Source organism: Macrotis lagotis, chromosome 8 (genome assembly GCF_037893015.1).
Source record: "Macrotis lagotis isolate mMagLag1 chromosome 8, bilby.v1.9.chrom.fasta, whole genome shotgun sequence".
NCBI classification, from domain to species: Eukaryota; Metazoa; Chordata; class Mammalia; order Peramelemorphia; family Peramelidae; genus Macrotis; species Macrotis lagotis.
This window is the reverse complement of record NC_133665.1, coordinates 99,949,679-99,973,125: the sequence shown is the minus strand read 5'-3', so window position 1 is coordinate 99,973,125 and position 23,447 is coordinate 99,949,679. Positions and strand designations below refer to the sequence as shown.

Genomic DNA, 23,447 nt, shown 5'->3' with positions numbered 1-23,447 from the left:
AATACAACTAGCTCTTTTGTCAACTCCTATCTCTTACCCCAAAATTCACTCAAAGGTACAAATCATATACCATCAACAACTCTAATGTTTTAATTTATAAAGAATTTCAGGCATATAAGATCATGTGTTAATCCCCCATATTAGGAAATATGCAAGGGGCAGTTAGGTGGTGCAGTGGTGTCAGGAGGTTCTTAGTTCAAATTTGGCCTTAGACACTTAATAATTACATAGTTGTGTGACCTTAGGTAAGTCACTTAACCCCTGATGCCTTGTAACCCCCCTGCAAAACGAAGCATGCAAGATGGCACAAAAAAAAAAGATAAGGTGGAGATAAGAGGGAAAGTAAATTGTCTTTTAAAAATTTTGTGATTAAGATACCAAGTTCTCATTACAATGGTTAATGGTAATCCCACTGAAAAGATCTGAGGATGTAAAAATAACATGGAAAAACTGTTAGGAGAAAAAAAAGAGTACAAAATCTTAAAATTCTAACCCACTGTTGCTCTCATTTTACCAAAAATAAATCTAAGCACAATAAGCAGAAAAAGAGTTACCTGAACAATTGGTGGAGTCGTTTGAGAATAAGGTGGTGTCACACCGTAGACAGTCTGGCATGTCTGTCCCTGGTAATATATGGCTGTTTGAGACTGTGCAGGGGAGTATGGCTGCTGCACAGGAACAGTCTGTTGATTAGAATCCCAAACACCGTAACTTTGTCCCTGTACAGGACCTGGGGCAGGGACTGGTAAAACAGCTACATTGGGTTCCTGGTGGACAACAGCTTCATTCTGTGCTACATACTGTGAAGTTGAAACCTCCATTGGTGTTGCTACATGTTGCACTACTGGAACTGGCTGAGGAGTAGCAAGGTTTGGTTCCACTGAATGTCCCAAAGTCTGGGCATGTTCATATGTGGCAGGAGAACACATTGGGTCCATGCTAGGTGTGGGTAATAGCACCTTCCCAGCATTAGGATTGCTAGGATCCACATAAGCCTGCATGGGATAACCAGGTGGATAGCCAACAAAGCTATGGTGAGGAGCACTATAGCCCAAGGACTCATATGGAAGAGGGGAAGTCATCCCAAGATTCTGCATCTGCTGCTGCTGTTTCTGAGCCTCTCGCTGAGCCACCTCTTGCTCAAAGAGCTTCCTGCGCTCCTCTGTGGAAAGTTTATTACGATCCTTGAGTCGCACTTTTTTCTTAGAAGTGGGTGTATCATATCTGAACATGAAGACAAGATTAGGAAAGATTTTATTCATTTTTAAAAATTTTAAAGCAATAGTGTTATAATATCTGTTTTCCAGAAGTTCATCTAAATCAACTCTAATCACTTCATCTCTTGAATCTTAGAATGTGACCTATAAAACATGCCTGATCCTTTACTTACCTTGCCATTCCACTCAAGGCTATCATGCAATAGTTTTGCTTCATTTTACACTAAACTAGAAAAACATTCTATAGTGTACCTGATACCTTTACATTTTACCATCACTTCTCAATTCTTTGCAACTTCAATAACATGATACACCACTTTCTTCAAGGCTACCAACAATTTCTCAATAAATCAAAGGTCTGTTTGTAGTAATTTTTCTCATGTTTGTTGTGTTACTTGTCAATCCAAATACTTTCCTATTGAAATTATGGAATGCTTGCTTAACTATTTTTGTCTTTAATCAAATCATAGAGTAATTACTACCCCCATTACCTATCATCAGGTCTCTTTGTTCCTCGTTCATAAGCAGAAGGTGGTGGTGAAAGGGAACTCCTTCGTTTCTTTTTTTCTTTGCTCTGTGTTTGTCTTTCTGGTTCTCTTTCTCTGGATCGGTTAGGAGTCTTTGGGGTAGCTGTTTGGTCTCTGAGACCTACATTATCCCGTCCTCGATCACCTAAAAGAAAAAATGTTTAACTAAAACAACCAAATAACTAGACTTTTCCCCTTTAGTATTATCAAAGTAAATTAAAACTTCAATCTAAATGAACTCATTACCTATCCTGCATGGGTTGGCAACTTTAAAAGAGAGATCAGTAAAATGATGTAATAGTTCTTCTCAACATAATAAAATCTCACTAATTCAACTTTTAAACTTAAGAGTTTCTCTTTAGTATCCCTAAAAGCAAACATCTGCCTGCACCAAAAGTCATTTCTGACTCTTCATGATCTCATTTGGACGCATTCTATCCACTGTACCCAAGTTGCTCTATTAAGCTCCATTAAAATTAAAATTCATTTTGGTAATTCAGCTTGTATGTTTTAAGATCTTTTCTAGATTTTGTCAATATGGCTTTATGTGATCTATTCCCTTATCCAAAATCAATGATAAAAAGATTAGACAGTCCAGGGAAGATCTGTTCTAAGTATTATATTGAAACAGAACTTTGGAGTTAGAAAGGACATGTGAGAAAAATCTACTACTGATTTTACAGATAAAGTAATTAAAAGTTCTGAAAAGGTCTTCATATTCAAATAATTATTTGAGCACATTATATTAAGTTTCAAAAAAGAAAGAACAAGTCCCCAAAGTCCCTCAGGAAACTCTACAACCAACTAAAGAAACAGGAACTAGAAAAAGAATACATTAGTGCCGCATAAACACATTTATAGAGGATCAATGTATTCATACCGTTATTCTCTTTTTCAGTCTGACTCTTTTTTGGAATTCGATACACCTCCTAAAAAACAAATCAGAGGAAAGGTTAGTTTTTGGGAAAAGAGAGAGTTTCAATTATTTGATGATGATAATTTTACAAGGCAAGAGAAGTGGGAAGGACTGGACAGACATTTGTTATCTATAGAATACTCTATTATTGTTCCCATTAAGTTTTAAATAAGAATATGTTCCAGAGAGCTTAAGAGTTAGAGAAATATGTACATGTGCTAGAGATTCATGAACAACAATTTAAAAAGAGATATTCACTTTCACTTATATCTAACATAGTCTTCATTAGCTTTAAGATTTAAATGGCATGGGGCTTGTTAAAATTTTCAAGAACTTTCCTACTGATTACAATTTAGGCCTCAGGCTCTTCATATATAAATTGTAGTTAATTATACAAACCTTCCTTGAAGAAATAAATAGTATGAACAAGAAACAGTAAGAACCACAAAGACCTTTCTCACACAAGAGGTTGCCATAATTTTCAATAGCTTACATTTATATGTTATATTTGACAGCATTTTTGAAAATGAATGCATGGCATTTGAAGATGTTTCTGCTAACTGGAGGACCATTTTTGATGAAGCTAGGGCAGAGTCTGTTCCTAGGTCTAGTTATCTCCTTTCTCTTCACTTTGTTTCCCCCATTCCTAAATAAATCTGAAAATATCATCTGAGTTTTATGAAATTCCTCTAAAATCTTTTTCTTCCATGGCTCTAACAAAGCACTTGGGAGTTAGAATCAGTTATCAGATGACAAAGTTTCAAGATCTTGCTCAGTATTTTAGTCTCCTTTAGAACCTCAGAACTTTATTTTAGTCTTTTTTGTGTGTCATGGACCCATTTGGCAATCTGGTGATCCTATGAACTCCTTCTTAGAATGTTGGATTTTCTTAAATAATAGTAATAATGATGATGATGATTCAAAGAAATGCTAAATTTCAATTGGTGATTAGGGAAAAAGTAAAGCTGTAATTTTTTCCTGATATAAGTTCACAGGCCTTTCCTCCCACTCTCCCCACCCCAAATGCCTAAATCTTTCCAGAGATTCCATAGAATCTGTAAACTTGGGTTAGGAACCCTTGTTCTAAAGTTAATACATGTCAAGAAAGGTAATCTAGTACATAGTAGGTCCCTTTGAATGCTTCTATAACAGCTAGTGGCTAAATGCAGGAATTATTAAATACCTACAACTTTTTTGAAATAGAATTGAAGACAGATAAATTTGAAAACATTTTTTTACCCAACAAAATTGTTTTAAACCTTTAGTAATAAGAACAACTACATTTCTCTGATGTGGAAGTTATTGGTACCCCTCAACCCTGAAAAGAGATGAGATCTGAAGCTGAGAATTGAAGGAAACAGAATATTAAGGATAGAGAAGTCAGTGCTCATAATAATTTCTTACTGGAAAGTGTGATTAGAGAAGTGTACATTTTAGAAGTTGGCAGAATGCTTTAATAATTCCTGGTCTTAAAAGAAAATAAAACATGGTCCTTCTTCAAAGATGAAGTTGAAAAAACATTTCCTCACTTTCTCACTTCTAGGAACCCGGCATAAAAATGATCTCTTGGGATAAATACTTTCAATTCCCAGTCTTAATGATGGCTCCATTTCTGTGCCTATGAACTTTCTTCAGTACAGAAGAAGAACTGAGTTAGTGAAAGCTGTATTATATTTGAAATCTGAGAGCCCAGGTAATAAATCTATATAAAATATAGATTATGGATATATAAATATAGATTTATAAAATATTTATTACAAGTAACATTTATATAGCACTTATGATATGCCACACATTACACTAAGAGTTTTAGAAATATCTTTTTTATTTATTTTTTTTTGCAAGGCAGTGGGATTGAGTGGTTTCCCAAGGTCACACAGCTAGGTAATTATTAAGTGTCCGAGGATAGATTTGAACCCAGGTACTCCTGACTCCAGGGCCAGTGCTCTATCCACTGCACCACCTAGCTGCCCCTAGAAATATCTTTTTTATTCTCACAATCCTGAGAGATAGGAACTATTATCATCCCCACTCTACAGCTAAGGAATCTAAGGCAAAGAGATACTAAGAGATTTCCCCAGCTAGTATGATCTGAGACCATATTTGAATTCAGGTCTTTGTCACATATGTTCCAAAAAAAATGTTACAATAAAAAATTTTCTTTAATATAAACTTAGGTGATTACTAAGATTTTGTAGAAAATATAGAAAAATAGAAACAATAAGTTCCATCTCAAGTGCTTTTCTTATATGTACAAACTCAGATTCACTTCAACATCCAATATACCTTTCAAATTATATTTTCTTAAAGAATCTGAAATTGCATATTAAAGAATGAAAGATTACACATTAAAATACCAGATCTAAACACTGCCAAGTTTAATTAACTTGCATTGTCAAACAATCAAAATTATTTTCCTAAAAAAGTTAACACTACTAAGCACCTGAGGCAATAGTTTTATGTTAATTGAATATTTTTACAAGATCACAAAAATGTAATTTTTTTATTATAATGTCTATCTTCACATAATCTTAGGAATATACAAAATTTTAGGTTTGGAAATTAGTATAATTTGATTTTCTCTCATTTTTAAAGGAATCTAAAATCTCAGAGATTTTTCATTTATAAAATATTGTGGAAAGAAAAAGGTTAAGAGACAAATAGACACTGACAAAAAGAGACAAGATAGGAATATTTATTATCTGAGAAATAATACAAGCTTTGAAAATAAGTTTACTTGTAGTATCTGTCTCATCCCATAAGTCATGTATAGTGACTTTTACTTACTAAGTTTCTAAAATCACGATGTTCCACACAATTTATAGAATTAAAAATGTAGAATCTAAGTGGTGCTTGTAATATGAAAACTCATTTATTCACAAAAGTTTTTTTACTAAGATGAAATAACAGCCTGTCAAATACATCTTTGTAATATTTCTCAAATACAACATACCTCTGATGAAGGCTGTCATCACCTCACACCTGAACTACTGTTAAAAGCCTGCTGTTGGGTCTGCCCGCCTCAGTCTCTCCTCTATCCAATCCATCTTCCATTCAGTCCCCAGTGTGCTTTTCCTAAAAAGCAGATCTGACTATATTGCAACCCCTTACTCAAGAAACAACAAGAGCTCCCCTTTAGCCTTCAGGATCAATTATAAAATCCTCTGTCTGGTATTTAAAGTCCTTCTTGCACCAAAGCAACTGATCCTGTCCTGGCTCTTCAGTTTTGCGTATTTTCTCTGGCTCTGCTCTATATGCCCCAACTCTGCCTAAGTGGCTTCCCTGGCTTCATCTAAGCAGCCATTAATATGCTATCTTTCACATTTAGTCTCTCCCTATCCTTCAATTGTAGTAGATTCCCTATATAACCAGTTAAATTATTTTCTATTTATCTTGTAGATATCTTGATTTATATAGGTTTGTTTTCACACTCCTTTATTAGGCTGACAGCATCCTTTCAGGTCAGGGCTATTTTTTTGTGTGACTTTCTTTATCCCCAGCATTTAGCACAGTGACTATCACATTGCATGTGCTTAATAAATGTTTACTGACTGACTGCATGTTAGGCTAATTGAAATACAAACAAGACAGCAAAAAGTGGAAAGAATACTGATCTAGGTTGTCAGATTAGATTCAAATTCAAACTCCATTTTGCTGTTACCCTATGCTAAGGAGGCTACTCAGTTTTTGACATTACTTATCTGTAAAATCTGAAATGCAGAGTTATTCTTAAAGGAAACCTTAAATAATGAGAAATTAATTGGAATAGTTCAGCTCCTAAAAACCTAAAATCATATTATTTCATTGTCCATAGTACAAGCTTCAATTTGGAGCTAGCAGGTGACCTCCCTCTATTCAAATAAAAATAATTATTTCTTAAAAGCAATCTCAAAATTCACTTTTATCCTATGGATTTCTAACTGACTCAGCTGATGAAATAGAGAAACCCACCTTATCAGGTCAGAGGTACCTGGGGTTTTTTTTGAGCTTCTGAATAACATTTTTCGAAACAGAAGGATTACAGAATTAAGAGGGATCTTAGAAGTCAATGAGTCTAACTCCCTCATGTTACAGATGAGGAAAGTGAAGCCTAGAGATTTTCAGTGATTTGCCGAGCATAAAGCACTATCTAAGTATCTGAGGCAGGATATTGGCACAGCTGGAACCCTGATTCCTAGTATCCATGATGCCGAAGTCATGGTAGCTCTCCACTATAATTACATGGGGAACAGACACTGGGGTTCCCAAATTGGATTCAGGAAGTTCCTAGTTCCAATCTGACCTCAGGTACTTCCTCATCAATGTGGTCAATATGGTGGACTGTGTGCTAAGCAGTGGAGATACAAAAGGTAAGAGACAGTTCTGGCCCTCAAGGAGCTCACAACTTATTGTAGAGAAACAATAAGCAAATAAATATGAAAAGAAAGCTTTATACAAGATTTAAGGGAGGGAAGGTCCTGGATCTAGATCCAGGAAGATCTAAATTCACATCTGGACTTCATTTTCTCCTGGCTGTGCAGACAAGTCACCTCTGCCTTACTTTCCACAACTGTGGAATGGGGGTAATAAATCCATCTATTTTCCTGGGCTGTTGTAACAATTCAATAATCCCATCTGTAAAGGGAAATTTAGCACACTGCTTGGAACACAGTAGTCACTTCAGAAATTCTTTCTTCCTTCATTTTAAGCTGTATACTTCTCTACGATTCTGAAAAATTAAGCTTGCTTTTCCTGTCTCTTAAAAGAAGTGAAACTACAAGAAATATAGAACAAAGTTTTGGGTTTTTGTTTTTAAACTGGAATAGAGAACTAATTTTAAGTATTTTTTAACCCTTGGCTTCAACCTCATCATTCAGTTTTATTTCCTCCATATTAAGAAACAATGTAATTTATTAGCTGACAATTTGTTGTAAATTCACATATGAACCTGAAATTCATTCCAATTAGTCTGTCCCCATCCAACAGACTTCTTTATTAGCCATTACCAGTAACTTAGAAATATTCTTGTGGATGATAAATTGGAGAGGAAAATGGTGATTGCAGATTCCTTAAAAAGAGAATTAGGGGGTACTGAATCATTTCAAGAGGGGAAAAAAGGGTTTTTTTCATTGTAGCCTTTTGAGATTCTACAGACGTTTTCCTAGACTGTCAAATTTATGCCGTCATGAAAATTCCAATGTTCTAAAAACTCAAATAAAGTCCTGTGTTTTTTTCACATAAAATATCTCTAGAGTGCTCTCAGTTTACTCTGATCCATATGCCAGTCTTTTCATGCTGTAGGATGATCTCTTCCTTATGCTTCCTTCTATAATTTTTACTGCCTCTTGTTTAACCACACTAGAGAATATAGGTTCATGGTACTAATAACAATAATAAAGACACTAATGATTTTATCTGGATCTGGTTGATAATTGGCATGAAGTTTAGTTTTTGGATAAAGGAAATCATGCCATGAGGTTTTTTTCAGAGGTTTAGAATTTATATTCAATATAAAATGATAGTATCTTAACACAGCTGGTAAACTGTACTTTGAGGGGAAAAAAAAATCTTATGTACCTACAAATCCAAGTAAACACATACACATATCTACACCATTTCCTAATAGTTCAAGGATTCAAAATTTTGTTCCAATATGGGTACACTTTTATGCAATTTCAGACAATAATTCTCTTTGGGACTTAGTACACAATCTAGGTGTTCTTTCGTGATAAGCCTCTTTCTGACTTGATAGGTCCACATGAAGTCATTCAAGCTTAGGGAAGACTACTTCTCCTCCGAGAAACTAAAACTGCCTCCACATCGACATACAAACACAGATATACCCCACTACTACTCTAACTTACAAACATACATATAAAAGACAAGATATGAGACTGCTAAGTGGAATTAGAACAATCTTAGTTCAAAGTCCTCATTTTATAAAGCAGGACACAAAGACTCAAGTTAAAGTAAATTGCCCAAGTTGGCCCAAGTTTTCTAGAATACCATGATGCCTCACAAAACCTACTACTACTACTACTACTACTACTACTACTACTACTACTACTACTACTACACACACACATTCTCTCTCTCTCTCTCTCTCTCTCTCTTCTGGGGTTTTGCAAGGATCAAGATAATATTTGCAAAGCTTTTAGCATGCTGCTTGGTATACAGCAGACCCATTATACACACATTCAAACACACTTTGTGTGAACATATTTACATGTATATACACCTATATGCACATGCATATGTAAATGTAAATTCCTGATAGTAAAATATGACAGTGTAGTAAAAGATAAGTAAAGAAAAATATGGATTCTAATTTATGTTTTTATTCTTGTTTATAGGCAATTTTCTCTCCCCAAAACAGGAACCACATTAAAATTATTCCACAACAATAGTGCAATTTAACAATGTAAATTATGTAAGCAGATGAGGTATAAAGGAAAATGTAAGCAAGAGATGCAGATTCTACTTCTGTCATTTTACAGACATGAAACTCTAGACAAATTACTTCTTAAAGCCTTGTTTTCCCATCTGTACAATGGGGATATATTTGTAATTGCCTACACCTCAAGGGTCAAATGGGAATAAATGTAAAACACTTTGCAAATTATAAAGCATAATATAAATGCCAGGTATTAATTAAAAATACTACAAGAAATAAATGATAGGTGCTAAAATGTTAAATTTTAAAGTGGTTCATATTTCAGTACATTTCTTTAGCTCTTATGAGGAAAAATAAACTATCACAAAGACTGACTTCATAAGATTATAGCATTTTAAATTTGGAAGGGATCACAGCTACCGTCTAGTCCAAATCACACCACAAAAGAATATGTTCTACAACATATTTTATAAATTACCAACTACACAGCTTTTGCTTCAAGACTTTCAATGAGGAGAAACTCACTACCTTCCAAAGGAATCATATATGACACTTATTGTTGATAAGTTAGGAGTCTGCAAAGTATTTTACACAAATTGTGATTGGAATCTCATAACCCTTTGAGGTGTTATTATCATTTTACAGAAGAGGAAATACTAGAGGAAGGAGCAAGGAGGAGATTTGCCTATGGGCAAAGGTCTAGAAGGTTACTTTCTTGACTCCATCCCTAGCACTCTACAGATTATATCCACATAGAAAAGGTTACAGAATAATTTGCGTTTAAAGAAATCTTTTGATTCCTTTTTATTCCTGAACTCTGAAGATATTTTCTTATCTAGTTATAAACTTTCATTCTATTTTCACTCTGCTAGTACATCTCTCAAAGCACCTTCTTAATAACAACAACAAAAAAATCTTATTTCATTTACTACCAGTATATATTCAATTTAGATAGACTAGATGTTAACATCAGGAATAGAACATTTTAGCTTCATGAAATACATAAAACTATCCAGTCTACTACCAAAAGAAATTTTTGTACATATGTTTTCCTAAGTGTTGACAAATCTCATATTAAGCCTCATTTAAATTAAGTATATATATATAAAATTTAAATGTATATATATATATAATAATTTTCAAATTTTCCTTTAGTATCTTGCTCCCTTTTCTCTCATGCTTTTCCTTTGTCTTTATCTTCTAAATAATTAAAGTTTTCTTTATATACAAGACATAAACTTGTAACAACTGAAACTAGGAACATGACAAAACAAACCCCGACCTAAGGTTCTGCATGATGCATTATTTATTATTCACTATACAAGATTTGCATGAATCTGGTAAAACATTATTTGCTATCTAAAACTCAGCATACATTTCATAACTAAAAGTATTTGTTAGATGGTGTATAGTGACCTATATGTCTCTAGAAAACTTTCTTGGGCTCAATCAATCACCAAGCAATTATTAGGTACTTGATATTTGGAGAAACAAAGACACAGTAATTAACTTATGATATATCGTATGATATATCTTCGGAATATCTAAATCTTTTATGTGATCAGAAAATGAATGACATTATCAACTACTTTAAAAAGGCTCTACCAGCATAGCAGTCAAATTAACCTGAAATTGATTATTAAGACTCATGTCTTACCTATATGAGATTACTTATGTCTTGAAGAAGGGGGAGGAAAGTAGAAAAATGTAGAACTCAAAAGCTTACAAAAAGACAAATGTTGGAAATGATCTTTGCACATAACTGAAAAAATTAAATAAGAAAAAAAGACACGTCAACTACGCAACATGACAATATAATAGAAATGACAATACTACCTAAAAAAATTTGTCATATTCAAGCTACCAAACAAAAATCACATTATACAACAAGGGAAGAAAGTAACAAAATGCACTCAGAAGAACAGTCAAAAATCTTAAGATAGTCAATGAATAACATATGTAAAGTGTTTCCATAAATGTACATTAACTTTGGGATGCATTGCTCAATCAGCACCCTCAGTATCCTCTCCCTTTTCTTTTAAATGTAAATCTGGAAATCAGAGCAAGAATTTTTCCCAAAGTCTACATTTAAAGAGACCTCCCTTTAAGACTCAGAATCATCATCTCTTTATCTACCAACAGTTTCCAATCCTTGCCCTCAAGTTGGGTATCTTCTTCCCCAACCCTTCTTCCCATCCTTTAATTTATCTTTCCCCATTAGATTGTAAGCACTTCAAAGGCAGGAACTGTCTTTCTTTTCTTTTTCTTAACCTTTGAATCCTCAGTCCTTAGTAAAGTGAATATTTACTGGCAACTAATTGGTACAGTGGACAGAACCAGGCCTGGAGTTAGAAAGACTCATCTTTTGGCAAGTCATTTATGCTGATTTGTCTTAATCTCTTTATCTGTAAAAAAGACCTGGAGAAAGAAATGGCAAATCACTCCAGTATTTTTGCCAAGACAATTCCAAATGAGATCAGTTGAAATGTGTCTAATAATCCCAATCCCCAAAAGTACTAAAAACAGGAAAACTCTTTGAAAACAGTTTAACAACAACAACAAAAAACAAGAGGTGAAGAGGGGAAAATAATAGGTATGTAACAAAAAGCAGTAGCATCATGCTCTCGATGAGCCTAAAAACCTCAACTACTGGGGTAAACGTCTTGTTATTGGACAAAAACTACTAGACCACAACTCACACCATATATCAAGATCTAAATCGATAAACAAATTAGATAGAAAAGGTCACATCATAAACAAATTAGAAGAGCAACCACAGAGAAAGACCTTTCAAAACCATGAAGAATGGAAGAGTTCAAGTACAAAATAAACAAATATAATTATATAAAAGTGATAAATTTTTGCAAAAACAGAATCAAGGCAGTCAAAACTAAAAGGGAAGCAGTTAACTAAGAAAAAAACACAACTTCTCATTAAGATTTTCTGAAAAATTCTTAAAGATATATAAGGAATTGATTCAAACACATAAAAAAACAGAAACCATTCTCCAGTGAATAAATGGTCAAAGAAACAAGAAAAGACTTATTCTCAAAGGAAGACCTTCAAACTATCAATAGACATAAAAATGCCCCAAATCCCTAGTACAGAAATGTTTATAATAACTTTCAGGTTCTACTTCATACCTTTAATATTGGCAAAAATAATAATTTCTAGAGGGGTTATAAGACGACAAAAATGAATTAACTTAAAACATCTAGAAAGAAATGTGGACCAGAGATTTAAAAAAAAGAGAGGGGAAAGGGGCCCAGATGTACAAAATAGTATCCATCAACTAAGGAATGAGGGACAAATTATGTGTATGTTAATATAATGGAATATCACTATAAAGAAAGACTTCACCATCAAGTGAAACTTAAAATGAGATTAATAAAACAACACAGTTTGCACAAAAACTTTGAAATATTTAACTCTGGTCAATGCAAAGACACATCTCACGAGGACCAATATTATCCCACCTGAAGATACATTTTTGGATATTACCCTTCTTTGGATTTTTTTATTCTTGACTATGCTTAACTTTTACAAGGTTGGGGTTTTTCTTTCTTTCTTTTTTTACATTGGGGAAGGACTATTTTGGAGGCAGGTATTGGCAACAGTATTGTCTTCTTACCCCTCCCTCCCAAAATGGAAACAAAAAAGATCATTGAGGCATTTTTTTAAATGCAAAAAAAAAAATCAGTGGTCAATGCAGTCAAGCAGGACAACTTAGAAAGCAATATGAGAATTTATTATACAATTTTAAAGAAACAAGTTGTATATCAGAGACAAACATATAGCTCCAAAGAAATTTCTCTTCTGGTTAGAAGGCATTGTTTGAGGACTAATCTGGACTTGTTCCTAAGAAAGAAAGCAAGGTGAAAAATACTGATCACTGAGTTTTAATTTTCACATTTTCTATTTTTATGACTTAAAGACCAGTCACTCTGAGTCACAATATCCTCATTTGTAAAATGGGATGAATATTTTGTATTAGTAACGTTGCCTGTCATAGGAAAAAAGAGCACTTTTCAAGTTGCAAAACCATTATATAAAGGTGAGCTGTAAATCGTCAATAATCTACCCCCTTTTAAAAATAAAGAAGAAATTCCTGCTGTCACATAATTTTCATACTTTTGGAGGATATAATATAAATATAAGGAAGTTAAATACAAAGTAGATCAGAGGTAAGGAGGGAGAAAAAGACTGCGTAGAAGGTATTTAGCTGATTCTTGAAGGAAAAGTTTTTATGAGAGCAGAATGTATTCTATGCAAGGTGGACAGTCAATTTAAAGGCACAGAGACATGAAATCAAAGTGCCATGTGAGGAACAAAGCTGGATATTCAGTGATGTTGGAAAGGAAATTACTTAAACTGAAACCATAAAAATAGGTTGGGGACAAATTGCAACCTTTAAAGATAAGATGGAAATTTATATTTTGAACTAATGGAAGTATGAGAGTTACTGATTTTTAGAGCTAAAGAAAGACATAGACATGAGCTAAAAGAATAATTCAGTCACTCTATGAATGATGATATGAATGATAGAGGAGAGAGGCTCAGAATAAATACTCATTAAAAGAGTAATACAATAAAAACAGAAAGGTAATTATAGTGGTAGATGTGTGAATGGAGAACAGGAGACCAAAAGATGAAAGACATACAACTGATAAGTGATTAGATATGTAGAGAGAATAAGAACAGTGCTGATATTATAACCAAAATCAGAGAAAAGAGGAATTGGGGATCAAAGTTGAGGTTGCAAATCTTAAATAGAATTAGACAAGTTCCGCAGAGGGATATAAATGTGTGTGTGTGTGTGTGGGGGAAGACAATGAATCTGTCTATGAGACACCCAGTTTTAAAGTCCAATAGGTAATTAAACTAGGAAGAGATAGAGATCAGAAATGAAGATCATGGAATCATATCGATTGAGAGGATAATTCAACCTTAGGGTACTAATAATAAGATCGCAAAGTGAATACTAAAATAAATACAATTTCCCAAGTTAGGCCCCCCCACACACACACTTCTAGCAGAGAAAGAAAAGTATCTGGAGACTGAGGAGGACTGGTTAGGAAAAACAACTTGAAGTAATGAAGGAAAACTCAAAGATAACAGAATCAAGAAGATCAATGGTATCAAATGTTGCAGATGTCAAGAAGGATGAAATGAGGGCTGTAATAGCTAAGAATTCTAGTAATATTATAGGAATAGAGGATCATTTTGGTTTAAAGCTTCTTAAAGTAGAAGTATTTCTTTCAAACTACCTGGGAAGTCATGTATTGGAGCTAAGTAATTTGTCTAACTGGGAGGGGATAGAAACTCTTAAAGACATTTTTTTCATTTAGGCTATTTATATGAAGAAATAGCAAATTTGCATGTCACTAATTATATATTCCTGAACCTGGGAGCTAAATACAAATTTCTTGTCCCTGTGAAAGTTAAGAGTAGATCTAAGATTTTCTATATGAATAAAATCAAAATAAATTTTGAAAATAAAGCAACATAAGCTATAGGAAATAAACAACTTTCATATTAGTGGAAATTATCAAGTATCTACATTTTGGGAAAGAAGGTCAATAACTCCCTGTGATGACTTAGCCAGAAGAGAGGTTTTTGTGATCTGTAGGTTTAATGGCCTAAAAGAGAATTCAAGAAGTACAGTACAGAAACTCTCAAGAAAGGAATGAAAATAACCATAATAACTAATAGCAGAAGAAAAAGATAATGTGGGTCTCTACATTTGGGGTGGGGGAGAAAGAGGTACATGATATGATACAGTGAAAAGGAAATTAGATTTTGAAATGATCTAGCTGATCTTCACTTTACAAGGTAGGAAACTGAGGCCCAGGAACTCATTACATACCTATGGTCATACAGTCAGCTAATGTCAAAGAATAAAAATAAGTCTTCAAAGTAAGCTCTCTTTTGACTCTACAATTCTATTAAACCTATTTCTCTGTTGAAGGATGAAGTTGTTTCTTCTAATAAAAGTTATTTTTACTATCGAGTGTGTAAAATTTAAAGAGAAAAACCAAGAAACAAATTCCACATCTTCAAGCTCCTGAAAACTCTGAAAATAATCCCATTTTACTTCTTCCTCAGATCCATGATACAGGATTTTCCAAAGTTTGAAATGAAAGAGGTAGACCAACTAAAATCCTCCCATAACCCTTTTCTGCACAGTGACAAGAAATTTGTTTTTACCTCCAGGTTCAGGAATCAATAGCTAATTAGAGACATACAAAATTGCTATTTCTTCATAGAAAAATTCTATTTCAAAGTATTGATGAAAATTTCTACCCACTCCCAGTATTTTCAATAAGCTAATTACTTTCTCTCCCTTTTTGGCTTCCAGTACATTAGTCTTTTCTCCTTGTTCTCTCCTTTCTGGCTGAACCATCTTGAACATGTCTCCTTGAAGAGATGATCATTCTCCATCTGTTCCAGTGCTTTATTATCAAGATGTCTGCACTTTCCAAGTCAATGTTCCAATTCCCATCTCCTTCTCTCTCTGATCTTCTAAGTATCTAGTCCCATCTCAGATACTATTTATTCTAATAAGTCTTCCTAGAGATCCTTTTCTCCCCATTGTCTTTTTCTAGTCTTTATTTTTGTTATTGTGGAAATGACTGCATAAGAAATAGATTTCATATCCTTTTTGTTACATAAAGGCCAAGACTTCTACCAAATTAATTACCCCTACATCTAGCATAATATTTTGACCATCATAAGAGTTTAATTAAATGATTGTTGGTTGACCATTGCTGGGATTATTAAAAAGAGAAAAACCTCCTTTCCTTATTAAAACAACTCATGGGGAGGCTAGGTGGCACAGTGGATAGAGCACCGGCCTTGTGGAGTCCAAACTCATTCCAAATCTGAGTTCAAATTCAGCTTCAGACACTTACTAATTACCTAACTGTGTGGCCTTGGCAAGCCACTTAACCCTATTGCTTTGCAAAAACAAAACAAACAAAAAAAACCCAAACTCACTAGGAAATATTACATGTAGCGCTTGGTCTCACCATTAGACAGACCTTTTGCTTGACGAATAACTGTATGGAAGAATCAGGGGGAAAAAATTAGGAAGGGATACAAATTAAAAGGCAATAGTCTAGGCCAGGGCTGACCAACTTTCCTTTTAAAAGTTTTTAGGGAAACAACAGACAATATATTTTGATTTGCCATTATAGTGAAAGCTCTACAGTAGCTTGGCTTCACTGACTAAAGCATTTAGCAAACACACAGGGGATTGCATAAAATCGAACTGCAGGTTGCATGCAGACCATAGGTCGAATTTTGGACAGCTGTGGTCTAGGCCAAAGAGATGATGAGGGCTTTAATTGGGGTGGAAGTCAAATGAACCAAATGAACAGAAATCTTTAAGTGTGGTAAAGATATAAACAATCAAATTTGGGAAGTGATTGAAGAATTGGGTGAGAAAGCAAAGAGTAAAGAATAACAATGAAATTCTAAACATAGTTAGCTAGAATAATGGTGATAAACTGGAAAGAAAAAAAGAATATGGGGGGGAAGACAGTTTTGGAAAAAAATAATCAATTTTACTTTGGACATATTGATTTTAAAATGCCTACAGTACAGTTTTTAATGTCCAAAAGGCAGTAGCTGATGCAGAACTTGAACTCAGGAAAGATTAAGTCTAGATATAAAGGTTTGGAAGTTATCTGCAAATACATGACAATTCAACACATGGAAGCTCATGAGACAACTAAGGAGAGAGATAAAAAGGGGCAAAGAGTCCAGGGAAGTATCTCGGGAAATATCCAGTAATGGATCATATTCTTAATGATGATCTAACAAAAGAGTCCAAGGAATAGTTGTCAGGTAGGAGGAAAAGAACCAAGAGAGCAGACATGAAAATCATAGGAAGAGGTGATCAACAATGCCAAACTCCAGAAGGACAGGCAGAGGAAAATAAGGATATCCAAATAAATAAAAAATCATGAGAAACTTAGAAGAAAATAATTTCAATAGAGTAATGAATGAGATTAGAAGTTGAACTGTAAGAATTATAAAGAAAGAAAAAAGTAAAGGAAGAAGAACTAGCTGGTGCAAATAGCTAGGGATTTTTCAGGAAGTTTGAGAGAGAAAGAAAAGATCAAATATAGTGTGCCAGGAGGTTCTGAGCTCTAGAATAAGGAAGGTCACAAATAACCTATTTTTCAGTAAATTTTATGGCAAGATCTTTTTTTTTTTAAGATTTTGCAAGGCAATGGTATTAAGTGGCTTGCCCAAGGCCACATAGCTAGGTAATTAAGTGTCTGAGGCCGAATTTGAACTCAGGTACTCCTGACTCCAAGGCCAGTGCTCTATCCACTGTGCCACCTAGCTGCCCCTGGCAAGAACTTTTGCTTGAAAAATACTTAAGCAAAAGAGAAGATTTTAATGACCGAGCTAAAAACTTTTTTGAAAAAAACCAACAACTAGAGACCTTAGTCAAAGAGTTATCCAGGTAACATTCTAAGTATATTTAAAGTATGTATGAAGAGATAGTAAAGCAAACCTCCATGAGGACAAAGATAGTTTTACTTTCTTTGCAAGCCCTCAAAGTAGTTTCACATAGTAGATATTCAAATATCTGAGTGATAAGTAATAGGGTCATACACAGTCTCTACCTTAAAAGCTTACAAGTTATGTGTCCTTCTCTAGCCCGTTTCCTTTTCTTTGTTCTCTCCAGCCAATTAGTAATCTGTTGGTTTTACCTTCAAAACCTCTCACAACTACCTTCTTTACACAACCATTGCTTTTGATATTAACCTTCTAGTCAATTCTCTCAAATCTATCTTTTACTGTCAAAGTAATCTCCTAAGGCACAAATTAAATTAAGTCATCATTCTGTTACTCACTGCCTAAAATAAACTGGTTTAAATCTTCTTGCCCCATCACAACCATAAGGCCTAATTTACAAACTACTTTTGTGCTACTATCTTTTACATTATGGCCAAACTGGATGACCAAAGTAATTTTCAGGTTTTATCTTGCTCTCTTTTAACCTCAGGACACTTGGATACAACAGACTCATTCCAAACAGCTTTCTTTTCCTTCAAAGCTCATCTCAAATACCATTATTTTTTTTTTGATATTCTGATAGCTACAAGTGATTATTCCTCAATTTTATTCTTCTAACCTCTCTGATGAATTTTGAACATTGTAATTTGTATTTTACTCTTAGATATTCAATTAGATATTTCCATCCCTGAAGACAAGGACTGTCACTTTGCATCACTACCATAAGCATCATACATAGAAGCTCAATAAATACTTGTTAAATTGAATCCAGAGAACTGCTTTTCTACAATACTTTGGATATACATTATTTGAAAGACTTGATGACTTCAAGGATACCGGAAGTCTCTGAATCTGATATACACACTTAAAATTGCCATGTTATTTTATATATTTAATTCAAAATTATTATTTATTATGTTCTAGGCATTTAATCAATTAAATATTTTTCAGATTTTTTGATTCTACCACTGCTTACAGACATGGATTTCTTCAGAATTGGCCATATTATTTCATGACCAAAAAGAAAAGTTATGATGATTCACATCTAAACACTTTGATTCAAAGATTCTAGAACTGGGCTTGCACGCCAAAGAGATCACTGATAACAAGTCCTTATATACACCAAAATTATAGTAGAACTTTTTTTGTGAAAAGTAATTTTGAATTAGAAATAAAATAGATGCCTATCAGTTGGAAAATGCCTAAACAAATAAATATAATGGAATATCACTATATTGAAAGAAATGAAGGTGATGAATTCAAGAAGCATGAAAAGATCTTCTGAAATTGATAGAATAATAAAAAAAAGCAGTCAAGAAAACAATATCAAAAATGACAATATAAATGGAGAGAATGAAAAAAATTAAAAACGAACAAAAAAGATACTTGTACTCAATCTCTTTGCAGAGGTGACAAGTTCTACATGTGAAAAAAATTTGAAAATATCTGCAGAAGTATTGATTAGTTGATTTTTCCCTAACTTTGCTTTCTGCCTTAAAAGAAGATTCTGTTATATGGGATAGCTTTTTGAGAAAGGAAGAAGAGGGATATTGGGGAAACTATAGCAGTAAAAAATAATGATAATCAATAAAAATCTATTCAAAAATAAAAAAAACTTAATGATTTTATCAAATATTTGAGATTATTGCCATATAGGATCTTGGGCAATAGACATGAAACAATTATACAAAACAGACATGTATGTGGCTAGCTCTTCTTGATTAAGGTTTTTATATTAACAATATTTGAAAATTCTATCCTTAATTCAATTTACGTCACTACTTAAACTTTAAAGTTAACTTTTCTCCTAATATCTGGAGCATTACTTTTTCCTCCTTAAAAAAAAAAAACCCAGAACAATCACTGCCCAACAACACATCTTAAGTAAATACAGTGCCTTTGTAGACATTGTTGGGAGTTTAAAGAGAACCAGAATATATTTAAGTTACAATTTACACTAGCACTACATTAGTATTTCTGCCTGAGTTATGCTTATTCAAGTCATCTAAACTTGAGACGTCTGCCTTATTCACATTTTTCCCTAGTTCTTTTGAGTGCATAAACCTACTCTATGAGGTCTGCTGTCACTTAGGACAATTATGCTTTCCTAGGGACACATTCTAGGGCTGAATGGGACTTTGTATCTGAACAAATATCCATATATTTTAGATTAAAATAAATTCAAATGAATTAAGATGATGAATAAGGGGAATAAAAGTGAAAAGTAGGTAAGTAGAAGTAGTAAACATATTCCACAAGGATTCCTGTCTCTGAATTTCTTATTAAGCAGCAATGAATAAATTTCTTCTTAGCTCTGGTTACACATCTACCACAACCATCAACAAGAAAGGCTCTGGAAATATTAGTCACTGTAGTCTCCAATTACTAACGTCAATGAATACTAACCATTTTACAGGAGTCTTACCTCCTTTTCTCAGGATCCACCCGAACAAAGATGTTTTCAGTCATCTTGAACAGGAGTTGCATTAACCATCACCTGTTTACCTGCTGTAACTGTCATAACCTATTGGACCTTGGGTACATTTTCAGCATAGGGGATATTGTACAACAATTCCTTTTCCAATTGGAATTGTATGCAGGTACCCCTGCTGAAAATGTAGTCCAGTAAAGGCTGTGGATATGAATATGTATAATGTGATTTTGTGTATGATAAAAACATATATGTTATCAATGTTCCTCACAGGTTCTGCAACTTAAGGAGTGAAAATGTGTATGGCCTTGTATAGCCAAGGCAGCTGTCCTGTGTATATAGGTATAGAAAAAATAGCTCACTTAATCCTTTCACGCCAGGAGTCGGGATTTTCCCGGAACGACGTCCATTGTCGGCAATGGACGCACCAAAATAACGCCGGCGCCAGTGAGTTAACCACCTCTGTCCTCTTTTCACCTATTATATTTTTCATGCATCATCCAGCTTCCCAACCATCTTCCTGTTTCTTCATAGAATGCACGCTAGGTTCTCTCTTTTCTTCAGCACGGAGTTGAAAATGGAGTTGAGAAAAGGAGACACATGGTCAGCTGGTGATGTTAACAAGCTCCTTGCTGCCCTGAGAAGCTAGATGGAAATGGTTCAAGTTACAAGGGGGATCATCATCAGATCTGGGAGGACAAAGCTTAAGTCATTGAGTCTTCATACCCTTATCCCACCCTCTCCTAGACTTATTTCTAACGATGATCCATATTTTCTATAATTACTGTAAAATGAGGCTTAAGAAAACTTGTCAATTCACCTTTCAGGGATATGGCAAAGGGAAACATATGTCCAGTAATGATCCAACTGTCCAAGAAGATCAAGAAGCCATGGATTGAGTGAAATAAAATAACAGATACCCTATTTTCAAATTTGCTAAGACTTTGAACTTTTAAGGAAATTTCTTTTCAATTTTGTATCTAATTTCTTACATAGGTGAAAGTCAGACAGAAGTAGTTAACTCAGTGCTCAGATAGTTCAAAACAAATACACTAGGTTATCATATTAAAAAAAAAACATGTATAAGCTTATAGACAACATATAACTGGTTGTGTGGGTATCCAGTTTTCAGATGTATAGCTAATAATGCCCTCTAGATATATAAACTAAGTTAACTACAGAAACATTATCAACATTTCTGAGATCAGAGCCATGATAAATAAGTCAGTTATTTTAAAATTTTTTCAGCATCAATGGTAGAACAAGAGCACAGCTCACAGGCAAATACTGCAATTCACAGAAATGCAAATCTGTAGGGAAAATGATTTCAGAACAAACTAAAATTTTGGAGAAAGAATTATATTCAGTGGCTCTAGATGACAGGAGTGTCAAGATGAACACAATATAAACTGAAAAGTACACATTTTACTTGATGTTACTGGAAAAAATCTTAAAACTTCAAGCTCACAGGATCAGCAGGTAGCATGATACTGTGAAATATTTTTATTCGGGTACAATAAGTCTTGGAAATAGTAACACAGAAGTCAAATTCACAAATTTGATTTTTGGAGGACAATTTTAAATTGCCACAATTCATTTCAATTGGGTTAATAATATTACAGACACATTCAATTATGACCAATATGATATGCTAATTATATTGAAAACAAGCAAAAAGTCCTTCCAGAAGGTTTGACAAAAACCCATTTTTAAAAAAGTTCTTATTTTAATACTCATACTAGGCAAGGTAAGATAATCACACTGATTACACTTGCTATTATGAAACACATTGGGCAATGAGGTAAAGACAAAATCCACCAATGAAGTCATTTATCACTGAGGCAACCCAAACTTTAACTCTCTAAGTAGAAACCCTCTTAATTCCACTGCAGCAAGGAGAGTACAATTCATTTACTATAACCTCTTGCATATTCCCATCCCCATCTCACTGTGTTGCCTGCCACCTTGATATGGAATCTGCTAACCCTTCCCAACATGTTTCTTCTTCAAGGAATTTCTCCTGTCTTGCTTTGGCCAGGTACCTTGCAATAGCAGGTACTCAAAAAAATATTTGCTGGAGGTATGATCCTGCATCTTTTTCACTAATAATCTTGTTATAATGCTAATATTCCATCACAGGCATATTCATTGTGAATCTTTCCCACCTTTTCATGAGAATAGAAAGAAAGGATGTGTTCCATAGACTGATACAGTGGGCAGTTAACTGGTGCAACAGTGGCATAAATAAAGAAGCAGTCAAGGGTATACAAGAATCTACAACAACACATCTCAAACTGCTCAACCCTCAATTAAGAATTTCATCACAACAATGAATGGCTATTATATGTATTCAGTAGAATGAAAGAAAAAAAAACTCAACTAATCACTTTAAAGTCTATGTAAAAGGTGGGGAACTAGGTAGCGCAGTGGATAGAGCACTGGCCTGGAGTCAGGAGTACCTGAGTTCAAATCCGGTCTCAGACACTTAATAATTACCTAGCTGTGTGGCCTTGGGTAAGCCACTTAACCCCATTTACCTTGCAACCCCCCCCCCCAAAAAAACCCTAAAGTTTATGTAAAAGGACAGTTCTATCTGGATCAAATCTCAGAGGTTTAGGGTCAGATTAGATTAAAACCCCAAAGGTTTTTTTCTAAATAGTAAACCCATTGGATCTGAATCAGCAATTCTGTCATTGCTGTTTCTTAAGACAGAGTGAAATTCAAATACTTCTAGAATTCCTCAGATGGTCATGGAACTGCCAGATGGTGACCATATAGAGTCCACAATAGAATAATACAGACCTTAGAGACATGAGAGTTAAGAACCAGTTATTAAAACTTGAAATCCAGGTCTAAGTTCAAAACCTGAAAGGACCACATTTCCAGATTCACATTAATTCATGTGATCTGCCAGAATCAGATCACAATGGGATAATACTATAAATATTGTCCACTGTGCTACACTCTTCAAAAAAAAATGGCAATGGAAAAGGCATAAGGGTCACTGAGCTCTACTTTCTTCTGACAAAAATAGGAAGGAAGATTTTCTGAGAAGGTAATATCAATCTCTTTAACTGGGGAAAGAAGTAAAATGCAACATTTTATGCAAAAAAATCTCACAATCACTGAATAAGATAGGGTTAACCAGGCATTTATTTTTGAAGAAGATCCTATCATTAGTGAAAAGAGTTTTTTAATGTGGATGACCATTTGTGGTGAGAATAATATTTAACTGTGACAGAAAACTCAAAGTAAACAAAAGCCATTACCTATTACAAATGGGAAAATGACTGTTGTATACCTTACTAGCCTGAAGCTACAATTAAGGAAAAACACTAAAACGAATTTAGCATTAATAGAAATTGCCAATTCAGAGAAAGTAACCCTTTTTTTGTGTCAAATGTAAATAAAATAATTTAATTTAGACTCCATTGAACTTCAAATCTGATAC

General features: G+C 34.0%; 1 protein-coding gene across 4 annotated transcripts in view; it reads right to left on the bottom strand.

Annotated features, from left to right (window-relative positions):
• The window catches only part of SETD2 (SET domain containing 2, histone lysine methyltransferase), a 118,113-nt gene that overhangs the window by 44,891 nt on the left and 49,775 nt on the right, over positions 1–23,447 (bottom strand). Inside the window, exons 11-13 of one of the 4 annotated variants that reach the window (XM_074197733.1) lie at positions 2,625–2,673; positions 1,709–1,889; positions 555–1,224 (exon numbers count right to left, since the gene is read on the bottom strand). In XM_074197733.1, coding sequence (XP_074053834.1) covers positions 555–1,224; positions 1,709–1,889; positions 2,625–2,673 — 900 coding nt within the window. The other 3 variants (XR_012470887.1, XR_012470888.1, XM_074197734.1) reach the window with 3 other exon arrangements.